Source organism: Physella acuta, unplaced genomic scaffold, assembly GCF_028476545.2.
Source record: "Physella acuta isolate Inbredline_101_S28 unplaced genomic scaffold, ASM2847654v3 ptg000456l, whole genome shotgun sequence".
Classification (NCBI taxonomy): domain Eukaryota; kingdom Metazoa; phylum Mollusca; class Gastropoda; family Physidae; genus Physella; species Physella acuta.
The window spans coordinates 235,525-246,447 of NW_026731975.1; the positions used below are offsets into that span (position 1 = coordinate 235,525).

The 10,923-nt window shown below is 34.3% G+C and overlaps 1 protein-coding gene across 1 annotated transcript; it reads left to right on the plus strand.

Annotated features, from left to right (window-relative positions):
- The first annotated feature begins 273 nt into the window (after nucleotides 1–273).
- Nucleotides 274–10,683, plus strand: LOC131943443 (DNA excision repair protein ERCC-5-like). The gene is made up of 15 exons (XM_059303582.1): nucleotides 274–786; nucleotides 1,049–1,128; nucleotides 1,580–1,675; nucleotides 1,994–2,202; nucleotides 2,511–2,571; nucleotides 2,780–2,926; nucleotides 3,334–3,901; nucleotides 4,208–5,133; nucleotides 5,439–5,558; nucleotides 5,773–5,986; nucleotides 6,547–6,691; nucleotides 6,808–6,896; nucleotides 7,698–7,800; nucleotides 8,020–8,104; nucleotides 8,445–10,683. The coding sequence occupies exons 1-15, from the start codon at nucleotides 699–701 to the stop codon at nucleotides 10,272–10,274; spliced, it is 4,761 nt and encodes a 1,586-aa protein (XP_059159565.1). The 5' UTR covers nucleotides 274–698; the 3' UTR covers nucleotides 10,275–10,683.
- The last annotated feature ends 240 nt before the right edge of the window (nucleotides 10,684–10,923 follow it).

Genomic DNA, 10,923 nt, shown 5'->3' on the forward strand with positions numbered 1-10,923 from the left:
ATATAATAATAATTATATATGATGGTTACGGTAGGACCAGGGTTGGGGTTAGGCTTAGGGACAGGGTTAGCATTGACATTAGCCAGCCATGTGTGTATTAAACTATTAAAGTATTTACTGATTTTATCGAAATATTCTCCCTAATTAATAAATTTAAAATTATTATAATTAGGTCAATTTTCCAAATATTATGCTTACTTGACATAGTAAATATGAGTCAGGTACCCATCAGAGCTGAGTAGGCTCAGGGACATTCTTCTGAGTCAACTGACACAGACCCAACCAAGTCTAAGAATTCAAAGCATAATGCTTTTTTTAAAAAGGCAGTAGGCAGACTCGGGAGAGTAATAGATCTAGATATACATTGGCTGGTTTGGACTTTAGACCTTTCCCACTCTACCATCAATCATTTTATTTTTTGGAAACCAAATTCTTTCATGTAAACTTATTTTAATAAAAATGTTTAGATCTATATGCAAGCTGTTAATTGGCCCGAATAAAGTACTAAGAGTGTGAAATTTTAAAAAATTAGAACTATTAAAGGTGATATGTACATCTTGCAAGATGATTAACAAACTATCTCTGTCATTTTTGTTTTACAACCAGTAACTACAATAATAGATCACTTCCACCTACTGGTATTGATGCTTTTGTTGGACCTCCAGCTATTAACTTGAGGACATTTTTTGACAAGAAAGATGGGTGTTCATGGACTGTGGCAGCTGTTGCATTCTGCTGGACGTCCTGTATCACTTGAATCTTTAGAAGGAAAGGTTTTAGCAGTTGGTATCCTTGTTTACTTAAAGATCTAAGCAAAATTTTAAAGGAACCTATAGCATAAATTACAGGTGTTATAATGGTAAAAATTATGATTGTGGACTATTTAATTTTGTGTTTTCTTATTTATTTTGTCCGTGATATCTAACATTGGGATGAAAACCAGATAAATATGACTTAAAAGCTTTTAAAATTGTATCAAATAAAGTTTCTTCAATTTTAATTAGTTATAATGTAAGTACGCATACTATGATTTCTTAACTGACACAAGATGTTAGTATTTGGCTCCACCAAACTATGAAAGGAATGAGAGATAAGGATGGAAATCCTCTCCCTAATGCTCATTTACAGGTAAATGCTATATCATGATTTGTAATATGATAATTTCAAAATAACCTTACTTTTATTACTGTGTTAACACTTGCAGTTTATTAGAACAAACAATCTGTAGGGCAGATAAAGTAGAGCTCATCTGTTTCTCTGCCCAGTTATCATTACTTTCCCAAACTCAAAGCCAGGTACACACACAAGTTAGGTGGAGTCAGAGATGTTCTACTCAAGCCAAACTAGTGAACAGAAACTTTTCAATTAGTGGTGTTGTGCTCTTCCCTTGACCATGCTGTCCACTTTTAGTGGATATTAACTCTTAATCTTCTGTTTTACACACTAATTTAAACAATCATTTAGTAGTTTTGTCTAACTAATTTTAAAAGTAAAATCCAACCTTCAAGACTTAAATGTTTTCCTAAGATTGTTCTTTTGGTTTTAGTTAACTTAATTTGTTTTATATCTTGGTTTATAGGGCCTTTTTTCACGGGTTTGCAAGCTTTTGTTCTATAGAATCAAGCCTGTTTTTGTGTTTGATGGTGGAGTACCCATTCTTAAAAAACAGACTATGGTCAGTAATAAACATGTTTTTAAAACATCATTTTTTTAATAACTAATAGACCTAATTGATTTTAGTTGCTATATTACTTTGTACATTATTCTTTACCAAACTGCTGTAAAAACTATAGTATTTTATTTTCACTGTTTGAAAACAAATTTGTTTTATTAAGAAAAGCATTTAGCATGCTAATAGAATATAAAAAGTTAATATGCTTATATGTTGTTATAATATACCTTTTTTTCCAGTCCCTACTCTTTAATTTTATAAACCTTCACATTTTAGAGATATTTAATATTTATGAAAAATGTTTTTCATTTACATTATTAGGCTGCTAGAAGAGAAAGAAAGGCTGAAGCAGAAAGGGAGAGCAGTGAAATAGCTCAGAAATTACTTCGTAACCTTGTGAAAAGTAATGCAGTGAAAAAAGCTTTAGGAGAAACTGCGGCGCCAAAGCGAGTGCCTGGTGTTCGCAGGGGTCGTGATCAAGAAAGTGATATATTTCAACTAGCTCCACTGCCAGAATCAGAGGAAATCGGGTATAGCTTTAGAACTTTTTAATTTGAAGTTTGTTATGCCATCTGCATTTTGACTGACTGTGTTGAAAGTTATGTTAAGTTTTTATTGTTGTTTAACACAAACATTTGCACTAAATTAAAACTGGATTAAATAGGTTGTTTAATTAAATGTCAGCCCCATCTTAGGCAGAAGAGGGTATTTCAGCCAGTATTAAAATAAAAGAGACCACATTAGTTCACTTTTAGTGGGTCTTACGTAATTCTATAGACTTTAGGGGCCAAATAGATTTAATTTTAATTTATTATTTATAGTGACATTCTGTTCCCAGACTCGCAATTAACGCAGAAGAGTGGGAGAAGGACTTTGAACTGCAAGAAGCTTGGATCAAAGTAAGTACAATGAAAAAAGTAATCCTTAAGCTTAAAACATATTAAAACAAAATCTAGTCACAGTATATCAATAACTTAATTTTAGACTTATCGCTATATTAAGTAACATTACCTAATCACTCACAAGGACTCTGTTTCACCATAGAATTACTTAAGTGGAGTTTTTTTTTACAATTTCATATCTGTTTAAAAAATAATTATCTTTCAGGAAAGTTTATCTTCACTGTCGTCTGATGCCCAACCAGACTCTGAAGAGTTCAGGTCCCTGCCAATGGAAATCCAGCATGAAGTTTTAAATGAGCTGAAAGAGAGGAAGAAATACCACAGTCTCAGCAAGCTTATACAGATGCCTGAGGTGATTCTTATTTTATATTGTTTTATCAAAGCATGGTCAAGACATTTGTTATTTGTTTACTCAAATCCAGGTGGGGATATCATGGGAAATGTAGTTTTTGGTGACTTTCCTATTTACCTACCAAGATAGATAATTTATTACATTTGATACTTAGATAACTAATTAATACTGACCTAATTCTAGAAAAAGAACCATCATTTTATAGTTTTTGCCTAATAATAAATACTAATGGTTTTAAATCTGATGATTATGGATTTTTACAAAATGAAATACCATTTGTAATTAATTAAATCAAAACTGACTACTCAGAACTCTTAGAGCTTTTTGATTTATTTATTTCAAATACTTTGTGTAGCTTTAATTTTTATAGTGCATGGTGTTGCAAATTATGCATTATTCATTTGCAGGATTCTGACAGCTTTTCATCATATCAGCTAAAAAAGCTGATGCAGCAAAGTAAGCTAACAAATCGTATAGAAGAAGTTAGAAAAGAAATGGCTACCAAAACAGCAGGTGATGTTCCTCTGGGTGATGATTTGTATGGGGATGAGGTAGAAGCAAGGCGGATTGTGTCTGAAGATTCATCGCATTATGTTCTGATCAAGGGCCTCACAAAAAGAAAGCAAGAGGAGGAAGCAGAAAAATTTGAGTTGTATAACAAAGTGAAACTAGAGAAAATTGAAGAAGAGAATGATGAATATGAATACAATAAGAAGAAAATGTTACAAGATGAAAAGAAACAAAAACAACTGATAAAAGTTGTTTCAGCAGGCTCTGATGATAGCGATGTTGAAATTGTGATGAAAAAGAAATATAACAGAAAGCAGAGAAAGAGAAAATCTTCACAGAAGGAAGTTTATAAAGGCAGTATGAAAAGAAGAGAGGATCTATCAGAAACAGAAACAATGAAAACTTTGTCAAGTTCCAGTTTTCAAGTGGCTGCTCAATCAGATGAAATGGATTCTAGTTCTGAAGGTATGAGTAGCTCCACAAATTAAAATTTTTGTGTGATTTATTTTAAGAATTTTTGGAAACTTGTTTAGTCATTATAATGGCCTTAAACTTTTAAAAATTATTAAGCTAATTATACAAGATTAATCATTCAATTGTGCATCATATTAATTTAGATATCTTTAAATTTGGGTTTTTACAATTCTGACCCTAATTTTCACATAGAAGTTGATGTAAAAATTGGGTATAACATAAATTTCAGTAATTTTTTTCACTGAATATGTGTACATGCATTTATGAAAGCAATTCATTATTTGTATGATTTTACAGACGAAGGATTCATTGAAGTTACAATTGATCCAACTGCAGTGGTAGAAGAAGATGAATTATTCCCAGCTAGCATTTTTCAGACTTCTTCAGAGCCACTAACTTTGCCTGAAGTTATTCCTCATAAAAATCTTAAGACTTCAGATATTCAGCAGCCAGGAGATCCACCTTCTCAGATAAGAAAGGAACCTAATTCAACAGAACGTGCTCAACTTGGAAGTGAAGACGTCATTCAGAAGTTGGCATCTGATGAAAGTGTTGTAGCTAAGAGAAAAAGTGTTCTCAACGATATTCTTCAACAACTGGAGGAGAAAAAGAAAAAACTTAACGAAACGTTACAAGAGGTTGAAGGGGGCGATGGTGGGGATGTTGTTCCTGACACCAGTACAAGTGGGGGGTTTTTTAGGGAAGATTCTGACGAGGTAGAAGATGAGCAGAGTTGTCCTGCTTTCAGTAGTGGTGATGCTGGGCTAAAATCAGCGCATGAGGGGAAAGCTCAGACAAGAAAAGATTCTGTGCCACTGTCAGATAGTGATGAAGAATTACAACTTGCCATTGAAATTTCTCTACAAACTGCTGTCAATAGTTCACACAAAACTAACACAAGTCCAGGTTTAACCAAGGCAAATAAAGAGTCACCTGCTTCTAGTTCAGTAAAAAGTAACATTGACAATGTCAGACTATCTAATAATGAATCCAAGACTAACATCCAAGGTATCACAGAAGAGCTCAAATCCGCACTAAGTGAAACTGAAGAGTCCCTAAATGAAAAAGGTATAAGCAGCTCTTCAGACAGTGAAGTTAGTGAAGAAGAAAACCTTGATGGATCAAAGCTCAGTATATCACCATCAAAAGCTGTTGCCAGACCCCAACCAGAAGATTTTGAAGGAGAGGATGAGATAGAAACATATTTCCACAATCTTAATAATGTAAGTAACGAGGTTTGTGTACTGGTTCTGTTTACTATGGTAAATAATGCAAAAATCTTGTTATAGAATAACTAGTTTTTTAAAAGACCAATTAAATCTCAAGGCTAACTCAAGCTATGGAATCATCTTACACTTACAGTTTTTTTTACAAGTGTAATACAATTTAGTTTTATCTACTCTCAGATTTAAGTCATCATGCATGTTTTTCATTGTAATGTTTACTTTACTGCTCAATTAGCAGTTGTTTAATTACTGAACAACATGAATAATGTGCTTTTGTTTCATTTTCTCATTTTCGATTGTAGGATGATCTAATGGAAATGAATACCGACCTAGACAGTGAAAGAATGGCACTGCTCATGGAGCAAGGCAAACAAAACAGACTTGCCACATCGGTAACAGAACAAATAAACATGGAAGCTCAGGTAAGTGTCTTTTAATCAAGCCTGCCAAAATATTTTTTTGTTAGCTAATTAAAAATAGTTTTGGCTGGCAAGCCATGTCTGCTAATTTAAAAAATTGCTTTGGCTTGCTAGTTGTCTCTGCTAATTTAAAATAGTTTTGGTTGACTAATCATGTCAACCTTTTGAAAATGTTGTGTGTGGCTATTTCTTACTATTTATATTGTTCCTTTTACAGGAGTTGTTGAGACTTTTTGGAATCCCCTACTTAGTCAGCCCCATGGAAGCTGAGGCTCAGTGTGCATTTCTTGACATCACAGATCAAACTCAGGGCACAATCACTGACGACAGCGACATCTGGTTGTTTGGTGGCCGTAGGATGTACAAAAACTTTTTCAACCAAAGCAAACACGTGGAGTTGTTTACATTTGACAACATACACAAGCACTTTGGTAAAATTTTAGTATTCTCATTTAGTAAAAACGTTAAAGATGTGTTACTATATTTTATCCAATGTTATATGGAGTTTTAATAAATTGATAAATGGAATGTGCGTTTAAAATTTTAGGGTTAGAAATCACATGCTTAAATTTTCCTTCCCATTTCAAATTTTGATGGTTCCTTTATATAACTAGAGTAGGTCTTCTGTAGTCCATCACCACCCGCAACAAAAAAAATTTTTAAGTTGGAAATCACACACACACACTACAACTCAATTGCCTGGTCATTATTTGTACCTTACAAGAGTTAAAAGAAACAACTTTGTGTTGGAGATTAAAAAGTGTGACCAATGTGCTTAAACACGTACTTTTCAAGTTGCCACTACAATCAACGAGGACTGAAGCTTAAAATAAACAGTTTTTGTTTTATAATGCATTTTGTAATTGAAATTACAGCTCGTCTGTGCTTTTTAAATTGTTTTATTTGTTTTGTGTATTATTTTTTTATTTTTTTTTATTTTATTACATGTTTGTGTCCTTAATAACAAAATTCCTATTTTGTTGTTGTTCAGGGCTAGGCAGAGAGCAGCTAATCAACATAGCTCTACTGTGTGGAAGTGACTACACAGAGGGTATCCAAGGAGTTGGGCCAGTGAGAGCTCTAGAAATAATGGCAGAGTTTCCTGGGGATGGGCTTGAAGGCTTATGTAGATTCAAGTAATTAGTCATCCTTCTATAGTCTTCTTAACTGATAGTGTTATATGAAGATTTAATATATATTGTTTACTATTATGTTTGTTGGTAAATAAAATTAAAAGTGAATCTATTTATAGGCAGTGGTGGGACAAGATAAAGAGACAGGGCATTCAGACATTAGAAAACAGAACAAGAGATCGACTTAAAGATTTAAAACTTTTTCCAGGTAAGTTGTACCGTAAATTCTTGTAAGATATTTGTGTGCTGTGTGTGGGTCATATCTAATTATTGTATTATTTCTTTTTAAAAACGATCTACCTATCTCAAAATACCCTAGTACACAGGTTCCCAAACTTTTTTTACAATCACTAAGTGACCAGTGACCCCCACATTATTAAAAAGTCAATATTAATAAAGAAATTAATAAACACCAAAGATTTTCTAGTACAATTTTGTTTGGATTAGTCTACATGTTGGCAACCCCCCCCCCCTCCCCAGAAAACCCTTCTCGATTCCCTCCTGGGGGTCCCAACCCACATTGGGAACCAGTGCCCTAGTAAGACAGTGGTTGGAGCCTACTTAACCCTTTTCTATCTGTTTTAGGGTTCCCTAGTAAGACAGTCATTGAAGCCTAGTTAACCCTTTTCTGTTTCAGGGTTCCCTAGTAAGACAGTCATTGAAGCCTAGTTAACCCTTTTCTGTTTCAGGGTTCCCTAGTAAGACAGTCATTGAAGCCTAGTTAACCCTTTTCTGTTTCAGGGTTCCCTAGTAAGACAGTCATTGAAGCCTAGTTAACCCTTTTCTGTTTCAGGGTTCCCTAGTAAGACATTCATTTAAACCTAGTTAACCCTTTTCTGTTTCAGGGTTCCTTAGTAAGACAGTGATTGAAGCCTAGTTAACCCTTTTCTGTTTCAGGGTTCCTTAGTAAGACAGTGATTGAAGCCTAGTTAACCCTTTTTTATCTGTTTCAGGGTTCCCTAGTAAGACAGTGATTGAAGCCTAGTTAACCCTTTTCCATCTGTTTCAGGGTTCCCTAGTAAGACAGTGGTTGATGCCTACCTAAACCCTACAGTTGATGATTCCACTGAGAGATTTACATGGAGATTGCCAGAGCTGGATCTATTGAGAGAGTATCCTTAAATCAGTCAAACAATTATAACTGTAGACATTTTTTTTTCTCCAACCTTTGTAGTCAAAATGCAATGTATAATTATTAAAATATATTCTGATGGAAAGTTGAAAATATTGTACTTTTGAGTCTATTTCTTTATGTTTTAACATTTAAAAGTAGAAGTCTAGTACAATTAAAAGAATATTTTAAGTAGTTATTACCCTTAACATAGTATTAGTTTTGCAAAGACAAAATTTGGTTGGTCCAAAGAAAAAACTGACCAGTCCCTTCTTCCAATGATAAAGCAATTAACTAAAAAAGATGTGAGTATAAAAAGTTCAGAAAAAATATCCTACATATGTACATAAAGTTATTTTAATCTCACTTGATCAAACAAAAGCTACATAACTGTTACGGATATTTATAATTATTTTAATTTGGTTTGTTGTGATTAGGCTAAAATAAATATCATAGCTGTTAGCTGACTCAAGAATTATCATAATTTAGATTATAATAATAATTTATATTTAAGGATTAAAAACTCCTATAATTTTAAATTGAGTTTGGTTTTCACAAAAATTGAAATTAAGTACTTGTATAGAAAACTATATAACAGTTTTTTAAAACTAAAATTTAATCTTTCAAGATTTTTTTTCCCCACAGAGCCAAGCAAGAATTTCAGCCTTTTTTCACCCTGACAGTTTCACTCCTGTTTCAAAAATTAAGAGCGGCAGGTTGAAGAAAGCCCTTGCTTTAGTTAAAAACTCCCAGGGAAAATCTGGTGACGGTTCAGTGGATCATGAAGGTTCTGATGACACAAGCGCACGTGTAAATGTAAAATCAAAGTCACATGTCGAGAATCCAAATGCAGGAATACAAGATGGCATAAAGTCAAATGTCAAGTCTAAATCTAAGTCAGATGGAGGCAAAGGGAGAAAAAGAAAGTTAGAAGCAGATAAGGGGTTGGATATTAATGACCAGAAATTAGAGAGAGATAAATCTAGCATCCAAAGTGCAAGTGAAGCAGACTCTGATGGATTCATGCTGGCCATGGCTGAGAAGGTTAAACAAGCTTCTGCTGTCTTAAAAAAAATGAAAGAAAAAAATCAGAGTTGTCCTCCCATGAAAGGTTCATGCACTGCTAAACCTAGAAATAAAACGGTTGCTTCCCTTGATAGAGCAAAACCTAAAATAAAAGGAAAACCAAGAGGCGCTACTGCTCACAAAAGACCTAGTGTTAAGGCAGTAGGGAACTTGTCTGAAAGTAGCAGCAGTGACCAATCAGATGATGGTAGTGAGAAAACAAAACCAACCTCTGCTGGTCACTCTAACAGTGTGGACAAACTGAAAACACCACCAAAATTAGCCAGGGATAAACCACCAAATAATTTCCATTCTTCACTCAGTGATAAAACTCAAGTGAAAAAGTCACAGGGAATTTCCAAAGTGTCTTTTGAGAAAACTAGTAAAATTATGAGTGATATGGGGTCAGTTTCTACACATGTAGTGAAAGGTCAAACCCCTCAACCAGCTTTAAACCACGATGATGAAAATTCACTCCAAAATAAAGAGATTACCCCTATACCTCTGGCCAGTTCTAATCTTAGCAGTTCCTCCACAGACGCAGTGGATAAAAGCACAGCCGAAGTGGATATAAAAAAAGCTGATGTTTCCATCATCAACAAGCAGAACCTTCCGGAAACACTGGCGTACTTAAACAAAAGGAGTAGAGAGGACAAGATGTTGCTTCACCAGCTGAAAGGTGAGCACGTCAAGAACGCTGTGGAGAAGAGGCTGGAGGAGAGTGAGAAAAGAGCAGCAGCAGAGATGCTGAAGGCCAGGCCGCAGGACAAAGATACCGATCAGGTTATGTCTTTTGAAGATCTACTCGGTGGAATGGATACCCTGACCAAAGCTAAAAAACTTTCTAAAACAAAAAAACAAGTTAAGGATATCTCAAAGCATTCACAGAAAAACAAATCCCACAAAGTTATGGACAAAGCAAATTTAGATGATTTTTCTTTTGCTAGTTTGATGGGTGAAGATACATTTGAAGATGTTTCTCCGCCTGAAGTATCTAAAAAGTTGAAAATTCAAGATAAAAGTGATAGAAATAAAGATTCCTTTACTGTGGGTGACCAAAGTTCAAAGGGGAGTAAGTCAGCCAGAGCTAAGAATTTTGACCAACCAATCGCTGGGAGTGATGATGAAGATGATGCCTACAGAAGGAAGCTGGGCACAAAAGAAGTTTTCAGAAGGCAAATGGAACACTTGACTGATGCAAGGTCAGTCAGAGGTCATGGTATTCTCCCACTGCAGTCCAGTGGGAATGCAAGTAAAGGCAGGGCATTTGCTGGGAAGGGCAAAGGTCGTGGTAAAAATAGAAACCAAACAGGAAGTGCTCAAGTTGAGGACAGTGATGACATTACAGAGTATGCTATGATGACTGCAGAAGATTTAGGAAGTGACTTCAGTGATTGTGACTTTACATAGCCATGATATTACTAATGGGTGTTTTGAACTTTTTGTCCCATCTGGTATATCTTTGTGATGGCCTATACTTTTCCATCCAACAAACTGGTACTATACACACAATGAGCTGTGTTATTTTTGCAAGCTGTGTTCCAACTTGATAACTAAGTGTGTAGCAATAAGGTGTGTAGGACACACAGGGCATAATTTCTCACTGCTGTGCCTGTAGCAGACTTAAAACTTAGCTCTGCCTTTCTCATGCTCTTCCTGTGGTAGACTACTTCCACAACCCCACCTTTCACATTTTTCCCATTTGTTTAAAAAAAAATAATATAATTGTTCCCTCTTAATCCTAATGAAATCTACTGTGTTTGTGATATTTATACATATCATTTGCATCATGCTTCTAATGCTTTAAAAGCCACATTAATTTATTATTATGAATTTTTTTTCTACAATCCTTTTTTGTTTATGGAAAATGTTTATTATTCTACAAATAAAACATTACATTTAATAATGTTGATATGCCTGTATCGGATATTATTTGATTGATAGTCTTATTTCATTTATTATTGGAACCATACATTTAAAAACTACAGAGATTTAACTTTATTTATTTTTAAAAGAAACCTTTCTTTTCCCTTTGAGGAAAATTTTCTTTAAAAATGTT

What these genes read in the sequence shown, in the direction of transcription:
- LOC131943443 (XM_059303582.1), top strand. Translation starts at nt 699, where the DNA reads ATGGGTGTTCATGGACTGTGGCAGCTGTTGCATTCTGCTGGACGTCCT. An exon ending in TGCAAGAAGCTTGGATCAAA is followed by an intron (nt 2,572 to 2,779) that starts GTAAGTACAATG and finishes ATTATCTTTCAG; the next exon opens with GAAAGTTTATCTTCACTGTC. An exon ending in AGCAATTAACTAAAAAAGAT is followed by an intron (nt 8,105 to 8,444) that starts GTGAGTATAAAA and finishes TTTTCCCCACAG; the next exon opens with AGCCAAGCAAGAATTTCAGC.